Source organism: Chaetura pelagica, unplaced genomic scaffold (assembly GCF_000747805.2).
Source record: "Chaetura pelagica isolate M959 unplaced genomic scaffold, ChaPel_1.0 scaffold181, whole genome shotgun sequence".
NCBI classification, from domain to species: domain Eukaryota; kingdom Metazoa; phylum Chordata; class Aves; order Apodiformes; family Apodidae; genus Chaetura; species Chaetura pelagica.
In genome coordinates, this window is record NW_009951992.1 from 867,997 (window position 1) to 889,630 (window position 21,634).

General features: G+C 48.7%; 1 protein-coding gene across 2 annotated transcripts in view; it reads right to left on the reverse strand.

The window, feature by feature from the left end:
- Positions 1-5,501: 5,501 nt before the first annotated feature.
- Positions 5,502-21,634, reverse strand: part of KCND3 (potassium voltage-gated channel, Shal-related subfamily, member 3) — a 98,182-nt gene continuing 82,049 nt past the window's right edge. The window contains exons 3-7 of one of the 2 annotated variants that reach the window (XM_010001811.1): positions 16,986-17,087; positions 11,373-11,465; positions 9,123-9,179; positions 7,547-7,791; positions 5,502-5,697 (exon numbers count right to left, since the gene is read on the reverse strand). In XM_010001811.1, coding sequence (XP_010000113.1) covers positions 5,502-5,697; positions 7,547-7,791; positions 9,123-9,179; positions 11,373-11,465; positions 16,986-17,087 — 693 coding nt within the window. The remainder of the gene's footprint in view (positions 5,698-7,546; positions 7,792-9,122; positions 9,180-11,372; positions 11,466-16,985; positions 17,088-21,634) is intronic. The other variant, XM_010001820.1, reaches the window with a different exon arrangement.

The following is a 21,634-nucleotide window of genomic DNA, read 5'->3' on the forward strand; positions in this document are numbered from 1 at the left end:
TTGGCTGATCCACCTGGAGTTTTTCTGGCACAGTTCCTGGGTCTGAAGGTGAGTAGCAGGACTTCCCTGGCACCTTCTGCAGAGTGTGTGGGTGTTCATCAATGGAGCTTCACTTACTGAAAGAGGGGGGGTTAAATTCTCTACAGCTTGTGTAACTGGCAAAGAGGTGAAATGATTTGTTCCAGGTCACTTAGTGATTCACCAGGACACTCAGGGGTAGAACACAGGATCCTGATGCTCCCTCCCAGCTCTGAGTAACCTCCCTGCCTCCTTCTTTGGGAGGGATGAAACAGTTATGGGGAGTTTTATGGTATCATTGAATAGGAAAAACCTGAGCTCTGAAATCTGTATCTAGTGCACTCTCTTAAGGTGTTGAAGGGAAGTAGGTTATTGTTTGTTTGCTTCGGGTTTTGTTTTGTTTAAATCAAGATATATTTGATTGGTAAATTATGTGAAAAAGGAGTTTTATTCACCTAATTTTCAAAGCAGAACAAAGTCTTTGTTTCAAAGCTGCTGATGCTCACCAGCCATCTGTGGATGCTGCCTTTGTAACTGCCATAGTCTGGCACAGAAAAAATATTACAGGATCCAAGAGATGTTTGCAGCCCATAAATTAAATGTGATTTTTAATGCACTGAATTTGCTCTATAATGTGGGTAAGATACAACATGTTTTACAAGCTCTTTACTTAAAGCAAAACATTTGAAACAACTTTGCTTCTTGAGCTGGCATCGAGCTGCTTTTCATGCTCACCCCTGGAGCTGCCCAAGCTAGAGGGACAAATGCTGCTTTGCAGCACTTGTGTTTTACCCCCTGCTTCAGACTCAACAAGCAGCTTTGATTCACACCTGGTATTTCTGGCTACTCTCCAGAAATTTGTGTTTTGAATCACCTGTTGACTTTATTCCCCACTGAAGCTGTGTGTGCTACTGAGCTGATGTTTTCCCAGGTTCACTTCTAGCAAGGATAGTTATTTGACAGACAGAAGTTGTCTCTGGCATAAGAACTTGCTGTGGAAGGTTTTCTGTTCCTGGGGTGCTGGCAGGGAGCCTGGCAGGGTGGGAAGCAGAATCACTTCATGTGGTGCAAGGGAACAGAACAGCAAGAGAGGAGAAATCAAGGGAAGCATCATGACTCAACAGCAGGGGAAGATCCTTCACACAGAGATCTATTAGCCTGGAATAAATTCCCCAGGGACACAGTGGGAATCCTTTCCTTGGAGAATCTGGAATCTAATCTAGAGAAAACTATGCAATCTGTTGCAGGGAGGATGTTGTGCTAGTGGAGGATGGATTGGATTTTTGAATTACTTAATTTTTATGCACCAGGATGTGTTCTCTTCAGCCCCTTCTTTATGGTTGCCCTTAAGAGTTTTAAGGAAAAGGTGGATTTTAAAGTAGATGGAAGTCAAAGCCTCAGTGTGAAAGGCATTTCTCACCATTCCTTGCCAGTTGGGTGTGATTCCTTCCATTAGCAGCCCAGTGCCAGGTGAGAGGAGAGCACATCTATTAATAGGATCTGCTTAAAACCTGTGAAAGTATTTTTCCATCTGAAAAGGCTCCAGAAAGGAAACAAAAATGCTCAGAAAAAGGTGTTGCTCCTTTGGGATTTTTAATATTGCTTTACAAAAGACTGAAAAAATAATCCCCTTCCTTTTGCTTCTTTGTAAAAACAATCTGGTTTTATCTTTTTTTCTAAAACTATAAAAAGTCACAAGGAATTAGTGGGAGGGGAGGGAGGCTTTTGGAATGAACTGCCCACATCCTACGGACACTCTGTTGGAGACTCTTGCTGATCAGGCTGGTTTGCACCCCCTGCCTTTCAGAGAGGTGTTGGCACTGGAACCCACCCGTGTTCCTGGTATTTTCCCTCCTGGAGGCAGCCCATGCCTGGGGAAGCCTCTTTCCATCAGGAATGACTGGGATTGCAGGGGGATGTGCTGGTTTTTCCTCAGTGTGGGTGTGTGGCAGTGGGCAGGGAGAGGTGCTGGTGAGACAGGGCAGTGCTGGGCACCACTGGAGTCACTGGTCCAAATCCTCCTGTTCTGGCTGAGGAATGTCCAGGATTGCCTTGCCCTTATCTCAGCAATGGTTTGTCAGTTGCTTTTTAAAGGTTACAAAGAGCCTTGCAGTTCAGTAAAGCTGATTGCCTCCCTTTGCTGTAGGAATAAGTGTCTATAGTGCAGTTCCTGTGCTCCTCTGTGCCAACCATGGGATGGGATGGGTTGGGTTGGAAGGGACCTCAAAGATCATCTCTTTCCAACCTTCCTGCACGGGCAGGGACACCTCCCACTAGCCCAGGTTGCTCAGGGCCCCCATCCAGCCTGGCCAACCAGCCCTTCCCTCCTTCCCTGCCTTCATCTGGTGCCACGTTGTGCCCCAGCAGCCCCTGCCCTGAGGTCTGTGCTGTTCCAGGGGCCTCAGGCTCCCAGCACGGGGATGGAGCTGGGCTGGGCAGCCCAGGCAGGTTTTGTGCACGCACAGAGTCAGGAGCTTTTGGAAGCATTTCTCAATCTGCTTCACATCAGTGAATAAAGGGAGCTAATGTTCCCGTGAAAAATATTTTCTGCCCTGTTGTTCTTGGCTCAGACTTGCTTAGTTTTGTCTTTGCCCACTGCCCGTGTGGAGGTGCTGGAGGGGGCAGCACCTGCCCAGGTGAGGCAGGAGAGGCAAGGAGCTGGTCTTGAGCAAGGGTAACAAGGATCCCCTTCTGTGGAGAGAAGGCTGGGGCTGCCCTGACAATCTGAGCTCAAGCACCCAGCCAGAAACCCCAAGGACTGGCTTTTCTCTTCACTAGTTTTTGCCTCTTAAAAATGTAATTTGGGGTTTTTTTTCCCCAAGAAGCATTTTGATTTGGCAGCAACTGAACACCAATAGTGCTTTCAGCCACGGGCTGCCAGGACTGCTATTCACAGAGAACTGGGTGCAGAGATGAAGTGGCTTGTTTACCACCCCACAGCAAATGGGGAACAAGAAAGGCAGGACCCAGAGCCCACGGAGAGTCCCTGACTCTTGGCCACCCTTTCCTGGTCAGCAGGGCAGTGTGTGGCCTCCCGTGGGGCTGCAGGGTGCAAAGTGGAGGGGAGCAAGGCCTCTGGTCTCTGGGGGTGTTCAGGTGGGGAGCAGATGATGACAAATAATGAAGTGAAAACAAAGGAAAGATTAAATGAACACATCAAGAAAAACTCGATCATGGTAAGATTAACTGCAGCACAACCTCCTACAGGAAGCAGCAAAGGCAGAGCTTTTTAATAATTTAAAACAGGACTAAACATAGTTTTTGGGTAAGGTGTTGCAGCACTGGAGTAATTGACTATAAGCTGGTGCCACTACTGAAGGCTGAGCCCTAATATTCCTAGAGCTTTGGAGGTGTCTAAGGAAGCTGCTGAGTTAATGCCTCAGCCCTCTGAGTCCACACTGTAACTAGCAGGTTAGGAGGGTAACAAAGCAGACTGCTAGCTAATACATTTCAGTCAGCATGTAGGTCTAGTTATCTATCTGTACATGTATGTGTCTATTATTTATATATGTGTATATGTGTATATAAACAGCACATCAGGATAGACTGGGACAGATGTTAAAAAAAAAAGTTATCAGTTTGCTGAATCAGCTTCAAACATGCTGAGAGCAGCTCTGAACTCTGGTGTTGGTGAACTCCCTGCCCAGGAACAGGACACCTGAGGTGTCTTTGTTCTCTCCAAGCTGCTGGGGACTGGGAGCATCACCCGTCCTGGGGGGGTTCAGGGCTCCAGGCTGCTGTGCAGGACGGCAGCAACTGGCCAGGGGGTGACAAGTGAAGAGGTGGGTGACATTGCTCCTCACTTTGCCCTTCATGGATCACACCTGGTGTGAAAAGGGGGCCTGAGAAAGGCAGAATGGAAGAAAAAACGTTACTCTTCTTAGGGAGAAAAAAAAATAAATCAGTCATGTTTCAGAGCCACTTATTTCCTTAAATCATTCCTAGAAAGAGGTGCTAGGACTGACCACAGCTCAGTCAGCAGTATCAGCTTCTTGGTAGTAACCACAGTGTTAGTTCAGGTTTTGGTTGACTAGAAAGGTGTGACTTTTCCCAGACTGGGGGTAGAGCTGCAAAAAGAAGCTGCTGTCTGTGCCAGACTTGATCAAATGTTTTCCAAACTGCAGAACTGCTCCCCCTTCTCAGGTGGATGCACGTTGGAGATCCTGGGCTGGGGCTAGAAAGGAACTTGCTGCCCTGTTCTGCCCCTGAAATCAGTGCAACCCAGAAGCCATTGATGAGACAAGGACTGGGAAAAGGCCAAATACCCCTCTGTCCATGCAAGATATTTGGCTCTGGGGTTAGTTATTATCAAGTATAGATCCAGACGTTACTGGGCTACTATTTACAGTGGGTTGTATGTCCAGTGCTAGCAAAGAGATTGGTATCTAGAAAACAAAACTGAAAAAGCATGGGCATACGTTAGAGGAACCTCCATCAGACTCTGAACACTTGATGCAGCCAAGCTCAGTGCTTTCTCATCCTTTGCCATTTGTGTGCACAGTATTAAAAAACAGTCCTACCTTGTTTGTTCTTTTTAAAAATACAGAACTGGTAGTCTAGTCACACTTACAGGTAAGTGATAACAAAAATAGAAAGCAGATACCCAGGTGGGACTAAAACTCTACTATAGCCTGTCTTTTTCTTTTTTTTTTCTTTTTTTTTCCACAAATATGTTTTCACAGACAATAATTAGCAGACAAACACTGTTTGCAATCGCACTGTATTGACTTAAAAGGCGGATACAAAATTGGCTAAATAAAGAGTGCCATCCAGGGGGAACAGTGTGTGTGTGTGTGCACACCTGTGTGCTGACACGTGCTCGTGTGCCCCAGCTGTGCCCCAGGGCTGGCAGCAGGCTCTGCTCCCTGGCAGGCAGTGCTGCTGTGCCCGGGCTGCTGCACACAGGGCACAGGCTGGGCAGGGGCTCTGGGACAGGTGGCTCCTTTGTCTAAATCTTTTCCTATAAAAGAAAAAAAACCCAAACAAACAAACAAACAAACAAAAAAAAAAGTGAAATTTTGGTTGGTCTAAAGGTTCTGCTCCATGAAGAAAAAAAAATTCACAAAATCCATAGTTTTTCACCTTTTCAGTCATTTCCTCATGAATAAATATTATCCACTGAGAACCTTTGCAAGGTGCTGCGATACACAGTGTTAGAGCTCCGCTCCCGCGGGCCTCCTTGCCACGGGGCTTCCTCCCCTCTGGCCTCCATGGGGGACTTTTTGCCCTCTACCCTGGCACAACACGCTCTCCGTGCAGTTTTTTTCCTTTAACCAGCCTCGTCCTCCCTTTCCCAACCCGTCCTCAGTCCACAGCTGGGGTGTGAGCCTGAAGAGAAGCTGCCCCGTCGGGCCCGTCGCTGAGCGATGGCGAAACGTCAGGTTGGTCCATCCAGGCACGATTTGCAGCAAGAAAGGAGCATGGAGGTGTGGAGGGAGAGGGGGGCACTGGTCTTCCAGCCTCCTTCTGTGCATGAGACGTCTTTACAAGGCAGAGACCTTGACGATGTTGCTCGTGGTGGTGGGGATGCTGGCGTGGCTGGGGCTGGGGGGCGGGCGGCTCTCGCCCTCGGGGGTGAGCGCGGGGGGCGTGGGGATGCTGATGATGGCTGTTGTTATCTGGGCAGCTTTGCAGTTCGGTCTCAGCCCATCATCTGATTTCATGTTGAGACTGGAACGACTAGAAAACAAGTTTAGTGTTTGGCTTTTTTTTTTTCCTTAAAAAGAAAGAGCACCAAGCAGGCAGCAGGAGGAGCAGGAGCTGCTCCATCAGTGTCTTCTTCCTCTCAACTACGGGCACTGAAATATTCAGAAGGCTCCACCTCAATGTTCCCCCATTTCTGCAAGGTATCATTTATTTCTCCCCAGATTACACAAATTAGGGTACAGCTTTTCACAGGGCAAATTGTTCTAACGTTTCCATTTCATTTGTGCATCATTCTAGTTTAATTAAGGGAGCATCTTAATGCACCATCCTGTGCAGTGAGTGCATCTTTCAGAGCACAGGTAGTTCTTCCTGAGAAAGAGATGTTGTCTTCCTTGCATTTCAAATGCATCTTTCAGATTCACTGTCCCTTGATCTTTTCTATTTTTGTCACCTCTCTGCAGCAGTTGCAGGGTCTGGCAGCTGGGAGCATCCCTGTCAGATCTGCACCAACTGCAGCCTACGTTTAACTGCAGAGGGAAAGTGGCAGGTTCATTTCTGTGCACCTGCACAGCTACAGGGCTCTGCTATTACCAGCCCAACGTGTTCATTTTAAACACAAGGCCTGTCCTTTGGAAACGTAAGGCTCCCAGTTGGAAACCTATTGCTGCTGTTCTCCCAGTGACTCACCCAGAGGATGTTTCTTGGTCGCTCAAGCTTCCCAAGAACACTTTGTGAGGCAGAACCTGTTCTGCTCCCCCTGCCTCAGCCAGGAGCTGAGAGGGGGGCAGTCTGAGGGACTGGGGGGTTCTGCCAGTGGTAACCAGTATGCCCAGTTAGTTGTGTTCCACGGGAAAAACAACTTAAAAGCTTTTTTTACTTAATTCTTACACATTTTGGTAAGAGAGTGAAGTAACAAACTGTTGACATTTAAAATATCACTGGCATCTGATGTAGCACCCACTGCAATAGGCAGAATAGTTGACATTCCCCTGAATTGCTGCTTCAGGTGCTGCTTTATACTCTTGTCATCTTGAAATTGCAATAGTCAGAGACTGGTTTTGTGCTTATCCATTCATAATTCATCCTCTGAAAGGCCCTTCTGACTTCCCCCTGGCCCACAGCGACTGCTGCTGCGCTTTGTTTCATTCCTAGATCCCTTTGATAGGGGTGGGGAGAAGAATGGGAAGTTCAGGAGCAGCCCAGTGCACAAGAAGCTTAATGGGCTGAGGGGTATTTAGAGAGTAATTGGATATTTGCAAGAAATATATGGTGGAGAAATTATTTTTTCAGTAAGTTATGGGTAAAATGAAAGTTTTGAGATTTTTCCATTGAGACTCTTCTTCCCCTGTGTCACTGATGCCTTTTGAGGTGAGAGCTCCTCAGACACCAGGACATTCCTCCTCCTTTGTTTCCCAGTGGTGCTCGATGCTCACAGTTGCAATTTAGACTTTGGGACAACGAAAATCAGTGATGTGAGTGTCCCTGGTGGGCCATGTCTGTGCAGCTCTGCAGCAGCTCCTGCTCCCAGCCACTGATGAGCTGCTTTTGCCCAGGAAGGGCTCTGGAGCCCCGGGCTCTCTGGGAGCTCAGCTGTGCCAGCTTTGGTGAGTGGCTCACAGCTGGGAACTGCTGGCTCCTGCCCGTGTGATTAGCACTTCAGAGGCAGGTTCCAGCTGGAATTCACTCTGCTGTGTCCAGATTGGCCAGGGAAGAGCTGCACTAGGAGGAAGCTTTGACCTGGTTCTTCCCGGAGCAGGTAGGAGACCCCTTGGAAGGAAGGAAACCAACACACTCCCAGCACTAGATCCCCCCTCCCTGGCTGGAGACCCGACCTGAGGGAGCATCCAGTGGGTCAGCCCTCTCCAGGGCCTACTTACTGTACCTGGTGGTGAGGGAGGGCTGCTGGCTGCAGGGCACGTGGATGGTGCTGAGCTCCTGCAGGCTGCGCAGGCGCGTGGCGGCCACGCTGGCGTTGGGCAGGTGGCTCCTCTTGCTGCGCCGGGAGCAGCCGGAGCTGCCCAGCCCGTGCTGGCTGGACAGGGACGGGCTCCGAGAGGAAGGGTAGTTCTGCATCGAGCTCTCCATGCAGTTCTGCTCAAAGAGCTGCTCGTCTATGAACTCGTGGTTCTGGCAGGGGACAGAACAGCAGCGTTACTGGCGGCACCGGCAGCACCTCTTGGCGAGGCTGGCGGGACGTGCCAGCTCCTTGTCTGTCTGAGCTGCTCTCTGCCTGAGAGTGTTTGCACCAGGCAGATCTTCAAATGACTCTGCCCTTCCACTCACTGCAACCGAGAGAAGACCTTGCTCCCCTGCACCAGGGGGGCACAGGGAGGCAGCTGCAGTGGGGAAGGCAGGGCAGCCCCTCCGTGCTGCCCTGCTCTGTACTCTGAGGTGCTTCATATGTTGTGTTTGAACTTCCTTTCATTTGTGTGTCTGGATTCCAGAAGTGGCTTCGAAACATCTGCAATACCACCTGATTATGAAACCGCCCGTGCTGGCTGGACAGGGACGGGCTCCGAGAGGAAGGGTAGTTCTGCATCGAGCTCTCCATGCAGTTCTGCTCAAAGAGCTGCTCGTCTATGAACTCGTGGTTCTGGCAGGGGACAGAACAGCAGCGTTACTGGCGGCACCGGCAGCACCTCTTGGCGAGGCTGGCGGGACGTGCCAGCTCCTTGTCTGTCTGAGCTGCTCTCTGCCTGAGAGTGTTTGCACCAGGCAGATCTTCAAATGACTCTGCCCTTCCACTCACTGCAACCGAGAGAAGACCTTGCTCCCCTGCACCAGGGGGGCACAGGGAGGCAGCTGCAGTGGGGAAGGCAGGGCAGCCCCTCCGTGCTGCCCTGCTCTGTACTCTGAGGTGCTTCATATGTTGTGTTTGAACTTCCTTTCATTTGTGTGTCTGGATTCCAGAAGTGGCTTCGAAACATCTGCAATACCACCTGATTATGAAACCCAAGAGAAGATCTGGGGACCTTGGTCACTGTCTGGACATGCAGCTGAGCTGCAGGGCGTTTGTGTCGGCCCTGGGGTGCAAAGCAAACCTGCAGCTCTCTGGGTGCTGTTGGCTGAGTGGAAATCAAGGGGGCAGGTGAGAGCTGGAAGTGCAGAGGGAAAGGAAATTCAGCAAGCTGCATTTGTGGAGAGTTTCTGTGCTAAGGAATAAGAAATCCTGAAAGAAAGAGCTCTAGTGTGTGTGCATGAATGTGGATAGAAACACACTTTATCCAGCCCCTATCAGCATCAGAAAGGATGGGAAACAAAAGCAGCCAGGGTGAAAGTAGCCACCAGCTGTCACTGGAACAACCAACAACCTCACAGGAAACAAGAGCACTGCACAGCCAGGAAGAGCCACGTGCACAAGCTCCCGCAGACAAGACCAGGAACAGGAAAGGAAGCAACAGGGTCCAGACACGGCACAGAGACCATAGAGAGAACAGATTGAATTAAAGAGGAAATACCTTGATGGTGGAAGTTCGTACAGATAACAGGGGATCATCCACAAGATAGGACAATCCCTACGGGACAACATGCCAACAAAAGATAAAAACACAATTGATTGTCCATCCTGGCATCCAGAAGATCAGTCCCAGCACTGCATCCCTTGCCTCAGCATTCCAGCTGGCTGGCTCAGGTTTGAATGGGCAACTGGACCTTCTCTTCACCAAACCTTGTCTGAATCAAACTCCTTTGTTCCTTCCTTCTCATTTTTTTAAAGTTATGATCTTGGAAATGGAACAAACCTGGTAACTTTATTACTTCGAGCTTATGAGAGCTGAAGGCAAAGGAAAACAAAGTTCCAGCTGCTGATTCAGAAGCAATAGTTGGAATTGCATGGCCAGGGGCTCCCCACTGGAGCTGGGGCCTGACCATGTTCTGTGGGAACACAGGAGAAAGGTTTGGGTTGAAGGACTGGATTGATGCACTCAGCACCAGGAGAAAACGTGGCATGTGAATGTCCATCCTCCACTGGGGAGCTGGAAGGAGCTGAAAAAAACTCCTTCGGTTTGAACAAACTCCATCTGTTTTGTTAATGTGACAAAGCAACCTCTGTTGTGGCAGCTACAGGTACTTGAGGGTCACTTTGTCATCTGACACCAGATCTGTGAGCCATTCACAGCCCTTCAGCTGCAAGGCTGTGTGCCAGTGACAGCCACAGCTACCGTGTCAGTAAATGTACTTTCAGACTCCTCCTGCCTGTCTTCAGGAAGGGTGAATTGCCCATTGAAACAAGTTTGTAACCATGGTACATTCCTCAGTCCATTCTTGCAACCTGGTCACAGAATGACCCTTGAGTATTTAAAAATTCTTTCACTGAGATTTACATTTTTGGGAGAACTGTTGTGTGATGTTTTAATAACTGTGTGAACTCTACAGAAGTTCCACACAAACTGATTGAACTATTTTGATTGATAATTTGAGACCAGAATCCAAACTTGCTACATGATTCAATGCCACATCATGGTGATAACTGGCTGAAAAACACAGGGGAAGACACATTAAATGTTGTGCAGACTCTCTAGGTTTTAATAAAAACTCCAAGTATCACCCTCAGTGCTGCTCTTTGCCATAAGGAACAGGCAGGGTTCTCAGCCAGAAGACTCAGAGACCCACAGGCTGGGCAGGCTGGTGTGCTGGGGGCAGCCTGGCTCTGCTGCTGGGGCATCAGTGCAGCCACAAGTGGCACAGGCTTTGCCCACATCCATTCCAGCAGCCTAAGGAGCCCCGGGCAGCCCAGGCAGCTCCCAGAGGTGCCTACCTGCCCTGGGCAGCACTCAGGATTTCCATCAGCCTTTACAAAGGGGCTGGGCTGCCCCTCAGCTTTGCTCCAGTTTCCAGTGGAAAGTTTTCTTCACAAATACATGTTGTAGTGAAACTTAAGCATCAAGTTCTGAAGGGCCAAGTTGTGAAATCCCTGCTTGTTACATAACATGCAAAACTGCTAGAAACAAAGGCAAGATGAATCTTATAAAATAAATGTGGTGGTGACTGATATAGGAAGAATCCATTTGGTGACCTTGACAGCTCCTTGTGACAGAGCAGCTGGACTCAGCAGGTCACCAGGGAACCAGTCACCTTCTCCCAGTGTTCTGCTGAGGCCTAAGTGCTGTTATTCCAGCATAAGCCAAACTAGGGAGATGGGGGTGATTTATCTAAAAGAAAGCTCTTGCAAATCAGAAATCAAACGTACATTTGAAGATGGATGCAGATAGAAAAAGGCACAAATATTTCAAGTGTTAAACCCTCTCCATTCTTTCCAGAATGAATCATATTTTAGGTAACTTGTTCCTTTACTGCAGAACCTTTTATGTAAACCTGGAAGTAAAACTCGTGTATCAAATAAGTATCTGAAATGTTGCTGGAGGCTTCTGCAGGCAGAATCACTGCATCAGAAAGAAAATTCTCACTCCAGCACCCTGGCACGGACAGAAGAGCCATGTTTCAGAAACTGGCTGGCTCTGAGGTAAATTCCCTGCTCTTGGAACCACAACTGGCCTGAGGAAATGTCTGTGCAGCCCTTAGGCACGTGAAGGGAGTTGGGCTAAAGATGGTTTTTTGTCCTGGAGCCCTGAGCCCGGTTTGCCAGCCCCGCAGCCACCTCCTCCCATCCAGCACAATCCCCTGCTCACTAACAGCACAAGCAGGGGCTCTGGGTGTCTGAGCACCAGGGCAGGTCCACCCCAGCAGAGCAGGTTTGTGTTGCTACTTACGGTTGTTTTTTCCAGGCAGTGCAGCAGGTGGTGATGTTGGCTTTCAATTAAGGAGGTGCCTTTAGTCACATGCTGTTCATCTTCAGTGGATCCCTATGGAACCAGAAAAGGGGAGAGAAGAAACAAAACCAGGTGTAAACCCAAGCAAACAGGCAGAGCTTCCAGCACCAGGGGCCAGAGGCAAAGGCAGCCCAGGCAGTGCTCCCAGCTGCTCCTCAGGACTCCTGTTAGGTGCCCTCATTGTTTCCCTTAATGATTTGGCTTGTGAGCTCAGGTGAGAAGCACAGGTTTGATTCAATCCCAGGGTGTTTCCAGCCATTTTGTAGCTGTGGAGGGAGGGTGAGAAACACTATTGAAGGGTGATCTCCAGGTACCCGAGCCAGAAGGTAAGAAAAAAAGAAATGTGCTGGCTTATTTTCCAGAAGAAGGTTAAGAGTTTTAAGCTTGACATGACCTTTGGGTGCCAATAGATCTACCCTGCAATTGTTTCCTGTGCTTTGTTCCTGTGGTGTATCAAGAGGGGGCTGTTCCTTCTCTGGTCAGTGGGGGTGGTTGTTGGTGGGGAGATGGTAGCAGGTCCTAAGGACTGGGTTTGGTGCAAACTGAAGGTCTGTAACTCCTCCTGAGGCAAAGCCCTCTTGGAAAGGCAGGGACATAAGGGAGGAACAGGCAGGCACTATTTCTGTGAGAATTCTTATATATAAATTATCCTGCTCAAGCATTTGGCAAATGAAGCAGCAGTGGCAAAGGGTCTGTGCTCCTGTGACACGTGGCAGCAGTTCCCTAGGAGAAGGAAGGTCCTGTCTTCAGTAGTTTTTCCTGGCTTGTGGCTTTCCCCCAGCAGGGTGGCTTGCTGGGATGTGTGTGTTGGGAACACAATGCCCAACAGCCCCATGTGCATCACCCAGCACGAGCCCAGAGCAGGGCAAGCTGCTGGCAGAGTCCCCACTTGGCTTGTTGCACAGCAGAACCTGTACAGCTGGGCTCCTAAGGATATTCTCTTCCTACTACTTAAGCTTCTGGTCTTGAAATTCGCTGTGATTTCCTGACACATTAATCTGTGTGTGTCTTTGATGACAGGTGTTAAAATGGCAATTTGGTGTGGTGAGATGTTTCCCTGAGCTCCCTCAGGGAGGAGTGCCTGGTGGCTGCTGCACTGCCTGAACCTCAGAGCTATACATTGATGTGTGTGCCTTGTGTCTCTGCTTGGACGTGAAGCAGCAGTTTCTAACTGTTCAAGAGAGAGAAGAGGTGGCTGGGAGCTGGAGCAGGGGGGCTTGGCAGGAGCACCAAGACACTGCCTGTTGCTCTCAAGGGGGTTAAATTCAACCATGCTTAAAGCATTGCTTTTAAATACCCTCATGTGTCCCAGTGATTCACTGCACATGTGTGCTCTGGATGCCTTTCCCGGGATGGCTCTGTGAGCCTTGAGTGAGGGATGAGCTCTGGCTCTGGCAGATGCCAAAACAGAGCTGAGCTGGTACCTTAAGGAAGCTGACTGACGTTCCCATAGGAATCTATTAATTCCATGTACAGTATCTTAGGCAGGTTGTGGATTGTTTTGTTGCTGTTGTTTTCAAGATGGAGCATTCCCAGAAGTATTTTTAGAAATGGTCTTAAATGGAACTGATTTTTTTTAATTTTTTTTTTTTTTTCTTCTTCTGAGCAGTCCCCTGGTGAGCTCCCCCACCCTGCAGGTCCTGCTCGTAGCCTGCTGAGGTGACTGGCTCTGCTGAATCTGTGCTGGAGTAGCTCCCATGGAGGTCCTTGCAAGCCCTAAAGCAACTATGATGCTGCACTAAAACCACTCAAACTCCTGGAAAATGAGAAAGAGCATGTACAGCAAACAGTATCATTTTTATAAGGATTTGTTTGAGAGCAGATCTAAGTGGAATCTGAAAGTAAAGACAGAGCTTCCACACCTCTGGCAGAAGAACTCAGCCAATGTTCATGTTGGCAGCAAAACTCTCCCCTTGCTTTCCACCCAGTGCTAGGCTGGCCACTGATGGGAATGAATCTGACCAGGATTCACCACCAGTGGGCAGGACTTGCACCTTGTCTTCAGCCAGCTCAGTGTTTCCAGAAACAAAGACTATGAAACCACTGAGAGCATCCTATTCTCCATCAGGGAATGGAGAATGAGATCTGGGGGAGCTGCTGCCCTGGGACACTGGGAGTGCCAGCATCACACAGTGTTTGGCACTTTGATAGTGCTGCTGAGGAATGGATACCCATAAAGGAGGAGAGTTTGGTTTTGGAGCTGGGATGCCATTTTTGCAAGGCTTTGATGCCAGCTGCCACTCAGGTTGTTCTTGGGAGACATTCACTGAGCTGCTGGTTGCTTGGAGGGAGAATGAAACCCACTGCAGGGTCAGTTCTGAAATCCAAAATACTTCCCCTTTACCTCTTGTACTTAGTGCCTCAGCAGGCAAAGCTGGAGGCTGGAGATGAAGGGGCTCAGGGTTAGATTGTCCCTTCCCAGGGGAGCAGCTGCAACACTTTGCTAAGCAGCTTCTGCTTGTGAAAAGGCACAAGACCTCCCAGCCTGCTGTTCCCAGGATACACACTTCCCAGCATTTTAGCTAAAAGGGAATTTCAGCTGGCTGTACAAAGAGATTAACACTAAGAGGATACATAGGCTGGGAAGAAGCTCACCATCCCCTGAGCACTTTTGACATAAAACCCACTAAAAATCTCTAAATGAGAAGAAAAAATGTCTGAGTACTTCATGTCTAGATGGCAAATTGAAACTGCCACAAATCCATGTGTTTGTGAAGCAGGAGTCTGCATCCTTGCTAGGAGCAGAGCTCCTTCCTGCTGCTGTCCTTGGATAAATCCTCCTCTTTGATTCTGGCTCCAGGCTGGAGACAAGCTGTTCCCTTGAAAGATGGTGTCAGTGTTCATGCTGGTGCTAATGAAAGGACCTTCTGGCACATGTTCTGAAATCTTGAATTGTCCTTATTTCTCAGTGTATGAGTTTGGGTGCAGAGCCAGGGCCAGGGTGGGTTCTGGGGCAGTGTTTTTCCTTGGGTAAACCCCCAAGGTGTCAGAGTGCAGGGAGATAAAACAGTTTAGAGTGATCCCAGAGCTGGGTGACTGCTCATGGTGGAGGTGATGATGGAGGTGATGATGTCTGGCTGTGGCTGCAGTTGGGATCACTGCTGGTGACAAACTAACCCGAGGGCAAACTGACCATGTGAAGTCAATTAAAAGTTAATGTGAGTCCTGGGCAAGGTACCAAGTGTGTACCTGACCAGTGGAGCTGTTTGACACTCATCTGACTAACAGACATGCACGGTAGGTAGTTAATATTTTGGTGCCTAATATAGTAACTACAGGAGTCACATTCCTTCATATTTTTGCAGCTTAAAAAAATTGGCTGCCTGGACTCTGCTGTCACTCACTCCTGGTACTCTAAGGAATAGTTTGTTCTCCTGCCAGAAAAGGAAAGGACATGAATGTTGCCTGGCTGTGTTCATCCTTCCAGCAAAGGATGTTCTGTGGTTCTGTAATTAATTGATGCCACTACCTGTGGATGGAGAGACAAGTCTCAGCTCTGGAGGCAGGGATGAGGCTGCTCCTCAGGTGCTCACAGATCACATCCTGGGGGTGCTGCAGGTGTCAGACACAGCTTGGGAAAGGTCCTTGTTTTACTCAATTATATTCCTGTATGTCACAGGTGGAGGGAAGTTTGCCCTTCCCTATTCCCAGTGCTTTTGACCATTTCAGCAGCAAATTCCTTAGGGTGGGGATATTTTCTTACAAAGCACCAACACAACTGGGCATAATGTTCAGTGCTTTTCATGGTGGGTTTTGTGGATCTTACTGGGCTGTGGGGGAGTCATGTTGGCATTTAGAGCTGTAAGCCCACCAAGAAGCAGGTTTCATCCAGAAAACTTTGGGAAGACCTGCCCCAGATGCTCCTATATGTCTAAATTTAGTTATTAATGGGTAAAAAAATAGAATAACCTGGAACCTCTTTAGAATGTTTTTGTTTTCCTTTCTGTACCTACAGCAGGTTCATAGCCAACAAAATTACCCTCCTTCTACTTCTTTTTGGGCAAGTTCCATAAAATTAATCTGTTCAGCCAAATATTTCTCACAACCTCATGCATTTTGGACCTAAGCATTGGTGTGTCAGCTGCTCTTCTGTGAGTGGTCTTGGCAGGGAGTTTTAGTTGACAAGAGAAGTGAGGAGACTCTTGTTGGGATGACAGGCTGGAAGATCAAGTGCAAAAGGAGTGTCCCTGCTAAGATCTTCTGGCATTTTTAAAAATCAGAAATCTAAGGCTGAAAAAGGAAGTTTTAACTCTGCAGCCAAATTTTTGCATGTTCCTGGGTAATGAAATAGCAGAATTTCTGCTGAGCTCCAGCCCAGTCCTGAGCCTTCCCTTTACATGGCTAAGGGTCTGGAATAGGTGGGGCCAGTTTTCCTGGTCTCTAATGCTTCTGGTAAAGAAGCTTTTCTCGAGCTGCTCATCAGCAACATATGGTTCAAGAAACAGATTTTCTGGGAGTTGCTGCCATGTGCAGAGCAGGAGACAATATTAGAGGTGTAGTCAGAAGGATCAAACCTTTTTTTGGAGGGGAGAACAGAAACTGATCTGGGCATCCTACCTTCCAGAACTGCGCTGGGTGCAAAGGGCTTTTGTGGAGCCAGTTTAAAAGCTCTTCAGTGTAAAGGGCCAGATTCCTCTCCCTGTGCACTGAGCAGCATCCTACTTGCAAAACAAGGTGCTGCACAACTTCCCTCTGTGTTGCACCCCCTGAACCTGGGTGGCAGTGGCTCAGGTCCCAGGGAGCAGCTTTCACCAGGAGCTGAGAAGGTTTTTCAGCTTGGATTTCACAAATACAAAAATCTGTGCAGGGAGAGCAGTAGATGTTTAAAGGATTAGGGCCCAAGCCAGGAACCATGAACAAGTGCCAGGCTGCTCTGGTGACTCCATTAAGCATTCTTCATCTTGCTCTTTGCTCCCCATCTGCGTGAAAGGCTGATTTATTTGAAATGAAATCCTTGAAATGTGCTAATACCTGCTCTGGTGTTGATCAGGCTTAATGTAATAACCTTTTCTTGCTTTCACTGATTCTGCTGAGCAATCTGACGCACTTGGAACTTTTCTTCTCCTGAAAGGCTGGAATTGGCCTCCAGAGGCCTTTCTGTTAAAAATAAACCCCCCACCAAACTGCCTGAAACAGGAGCTAGGGAATATTTTTCCAGTCCTGCTGGGCATGATCAGACAGTCCATGGTGGAGGGAGACTCTTGGAAATAACAAACTGCATGTTGAGAGACGGAGGGTATTTATAGTCTGGGCAGAGCCTGGGTGCTATAAATCAGCTCAGCTCCAGCAGCTCCATCACACAGAGCTCTGAGGGGACCTGGTTGTTGCTGGAAGGTCAGATCAGCTCAAGGAAGCCTTTTTCCTGCCCTTCAGTCCTGCAGCTGGATCCCAGCTGTCCCAGCACTCCCAGTGCCTGGGGTAACATCATCCCGGGGGGGCTGGAGAGCGAGGACTGGAGTGGCAATAGGGAGAGAAAGAGAGGGAGCCCGGGGAGAGGAGTGGGAGCAGGGGCTGCTTCACCTGCGAGGAGGGGGCTGTGGTCTCTGCACTCACCGTCAGCTCCAGGGCTTCGTTGAGGAGCCCGTTGCGCTTGCTGTGCAGGTAGGCGTTGGAGCTGCCCGTCTTGGCCACGCGGATCCTGGCCAGCCTGGCTTTCTGTGGAGAGGGCAGAGGAGCTGGAGTTACACCCTGGCACACAGAGTGGTCAGTCCTGTGCTGGCAAGAGCAGCAGGAGGGAATAGCGGGTTCTCCCTCTACCTGCAAAAGCCTGTGGGTGCAATACAGGGGTGTGGGGAACATCCAGCAGAGCTCTGGGGTGGGTACGTGTGTCTGGAGAACATCAGCTGCCAAGGAGCACCAAGAGCCTTTCCAGGGATAAGGAATGGGCTCCCGGAGATTTGTTTATCATTTTTAAAGTGAATGTTGATTCTGGGGAGAAAGATGCACAGCAACTGGAGACACTTCTCCTGGCCGTGCCCCTGGGGCAGGAGCACAAATGGCCATGAGTGGCCCAGCCTGTGTAGGAGCTCTGCAGGTGTCAGGGCTCCCCTCCTCTCTAAGGGCTTGGCTGTTGACTGCTCCCTTTATCTTTCAGCTCTGTCCTTTGACATCTGTGTTGTCACTTGCTCTGTTTGTGCTGCAGCTGGTGAGGTGGACAAGGGGCTGCTGCTGGGCTTGCAGAGGGAGGGGATCTGAGAGGCAGGCTGGGGAGTTGCTGCACTTACCAGCCCAGTGGAATAGGTTCTTACTGGGAAATACTGATCAAAAAGTCTGTGTTCCTCCTCATCCTGCAGTAGGAAAAGGCACCAGTTTTGTTCCTCTGCAGCAGGGGGAGATTATTGACTCTGGTGACACAGACTGTCCAAAATACACTTCTCTTGGCAAAGTGGCAGAAATCCCCCTGCACCAACAGGGAGGGTCAACTCTTCTAACTCTTGTTTATCCCTGACCTCCTTCACCTCCAGGTGGACAAGTTACATGATAAAACACCAGTCCAGAATAAAGCAAGCAAGAAAGACCAGTAAGAGCCTCTTCATCATTAATCACACAGTTCCTAGTGTTTCAGTTTTTCTTTTCAGTTGTTGCCTGCTCCTCTGTCAAGTGCTGATTTGCCTTTTTCTACTGTTAATTTATGACTCAAACACCATTAAAAGTAAATACATGAAATAGCTGCAGTGAATGTTGATTCTGGGGAGAAAGATGCACAGCAACTGGAGACACTTCTCCTGGCCGTGCCCCTGGGGCAGGAGCACAAATGGCCATGAGTGGCCCAGCCTGTGTAGGAGCTCTGCAGGTGTCAGGGCTCCCCTCCTCTCTAAGGGCTTGGCTGTTGACTGCTCCCTTTATCTTTCAGCTCTGTCCTTTGACATCTGTGTTGTCACTTGCTCTGTTTGTGCTGCAGCTGGTGAGGTGGACAAGGGGCTGCTGCTGGGCTTGCAGAGGGAGGGGATCTGAGAGGCAGGCTGGGGAGTTGCTGCACTTACCAGCCCAGTGGAATAGGTTCTTACTGGGAAATACTGATCAAAAAGTCTGTGTTCCTCCTCATCCTGCAGTAGGAAAAGGCACCAGTTTTGTTCCTCTGCAGCAGGGGGAGATTATTGACTCTGGTGACACAGACTGTCCAAAATACACTTCTCTTGGCAAAGTGGCAGAAATCCCCCTGCACCAACAGGGAGGGTCAACTCTTCTAACTCTTGTTTATCCCTGACCTCCTTCACCTCCAGGTGGACAAGTTACATGATAAAACACCAGTCCAGAATAAAGCAAGCAAGAAAGACCAGTAAGAGCCTCTTCATCATTAATCACACAGTTCCTAGTGTTTCAGTTTTTCTTTTCAGTTGTTGCCTGCTCCTCTGTCAAGTGCTGATTTGCCTTTTTCTACTGTTAATTTATGACTCAAACACCATTAAAAGTAAATACATGAAATAGCTGCAGCTATTAAAAAATAATTACATTGTGCTGTATTTTAAAATGCTGCATAATCTTTTAAATAACATGGAACTCGTGATTTTCCTTTCTAATTAGAGGTTCTAATGGGTACACACTGTGGGAAGGGTAAAGCCAAGAGGCAAGGATCTGCAGTGGGGCCAGGCAGTGGATTAACTATTAATTCCAGCCACTGTGCACATGAGACTGACTTTGGCCCTCAATATTTGAGAGATTTGTGAAACCTTAAGAGCTGCTGCCTAAGCAGACACTTTCTCAGGCAAAGACATGTAGAGAATACTAGTTTGCAGCTTTAATTAGGTGACACAGACTGTGACCAGTCTGAAAAATAGGTAGTCTTTGGACATCCCAAAATGGGGACACCCAAAATTGACCTTTTCTCTGCACTCCTCCTGGATTTCATTGTCATTGTGTTGAGATTCTGGATCAATATATGAGAGTGAAGTCTCTGCTGGAACTTACCCTGTAGCAGGGCTGAGGGGTCCCACCTGCTCACCTGTGATAGGGGCACAAGTTGTATTTGCACAGTGTAGACTGAGGATACACCAAGAAAATGAAACTGGATCTTCAGTTTTTCTGAAGACTTTCCCAAAGTGCTGAGTTGCTCTGAGACTTGAATAAGACTGAACCTGAGACTACAGTCTGGGACCAGAAATGCAGGAATTCTGTGTGTCCCAAATTACCCACCTCACCTCTAGCAGGAAAAGTTTCATCCTCATCTTCAGTCAATTGTTGAAGTGGATTCAGTCTTGGCCTCTTGTAATGAACATTATTCCCTTTGCCTCCAGGCTAGCAAGGATCAAATATTAATAGCTGTACTCCACATGGGCTGGGGATGGTTTGTTTCTAAGGTCTGTTCTCTTCTCTTCTTTGAAACAGGGCCACTAGCTCTCTAAATAATGAAGCCCCATGGCTTTTGTAGTTTAGAATAGACTTTGTTATTTTAAAAAGTGTCAGTGGGACAGGACAGAGGTTAATCCTACACAAAAGGCTGGCTAGGACAGTCACATTGCCTGACTCTGTGCCCCCATCATGATTACATTTGGTAGATATCTTGATTAACTCATCTAGAAAAGTTAATTAACATTGGTGCCTAAAATTGCTTTGGCCCTCCAGACAGTTTCCCACATTGGAATAGAAACTGCTCTAAAGCCACAGTTTGTGTGTTTCTGTGAAAGCCTGTGTGCACAGGTGCACTGCTGAGCAGGTGAGCTGGCTCAAACCAGGACATGACCCCAGCTCTGCACGCCCCGTGTCCCGCGGGTGCAGCCCTGGCAGTGCCTGGCAGCCAGCAGCTCTGCTGTGGTGTTTTGCAGGAGCCCTGCTCTGAACTGCCATGGGTTTTGCTGTCAGAAACCCAGACAATTTGGGTGATGGTGTCTTCCAAATTCTGCCAGTTTTCAACACGTGTGGATCTGCTTTTGCCCTCCCCTGCCCTGCAGGGCTCGGTGCTTCTGCTCTGCGGGACAGGGCAGACGAGTTGGGGACCGTGTTCCTCTGGCCCTGCCCCACACCTCTGTGGGGCAGGTTGTTGTCCCCTGCATCTTATCCCACAGCTGGGACAGACTACAGGTCATTAGGGCCAGGCCTGAGATCACTGTTACTGAATATAAGCCCTGCACAGAGAGGCTATAAAAGGAAGAGCAGGCGGCACAGGGTGTCTGCGTGTGGAGCAGTGAGAGGGTTGCTAGGAAACCACAGGATCTCAAAATGCATATGACCTAATCTGAAAGATAATTTATGTGATGAAAATAATAATACTAATGACAGCCACTTACAGGTTAGAAGGGTGGATCTGGTCATCTTGGAGCCATGTGCTCTGGGACCAGGATGCTTGCAGGTCTTGGTCATTTCTGGCTCCTTCCTGCTGTGTAAGAAACTGGGGGCTTGGAAGCAGCAGGAAGGGCAGAGAAGCCCCGTCCATGCCAAGTGCTGGGGGGTGGTGGAAGTGGCTGTTGGCATCCTGGGAATCTATGTTTCCCAAAGGGACTGGCAAAGATGAAAGACTTGCCTATCTTCATCCTTCAGCTGCTGGGGAGATGTGCAAGGGGCAGGAGCTGCTGGCTTGGGGAACAAAGCTCACCAGATGGCAGGCCCAGGAAGCAGCTAATTATTATTTATTGATGATTTTCATCTAGCTCTTATGGAGATAATGTTCATTCTTGATTTATGTGATATAATAAACTATTAAGTTACAACCTATGACATAATTTTATATTTGCCAGACATCTTCAGCTCTCCAGATCTTCCCTGCTTTTGAGCAAGGAGATGACTGGAGCACATGGATGTCAGGCATGACCTGTGCAGGTCCTGTGTCCACCCCTGCTCCTGCTTTGGGTGGGACCTCTTCTTAGCATTGTCCTTAGCATTGTCAACCAGAATGGTTGAGGGTGGAAGGGACTCAGCAAAGCCTTCAATTTGTACCTCTGAGTGGGAACTCTGTGCACAGATGTAACTTGGAAAGGGAATGGCTGTCACCTCCCTCTGGTGGGGCCCACGTAGCTCCCCAGCCTCCTGGGGGGGTTTCCTTGCCAGGCAGAAAATGGAACATTCTTCATGTTGAAAAAAGCATTAAAAAAAAATAATATAGTGGGCAAGAAATTAAATTAATCCCCTGTCTGGAGGGCTTTCCTCAATAGAAACAGGCAGCACTGCTCATCTGTCCTGCTCAAGGCTCTGGGAAGCTGCTGTGCCACCCTTGACAAAGCCTGGAAACAGGCTGGGGGGCCAAGCCAGGACTGGGGGGTACTTCATGG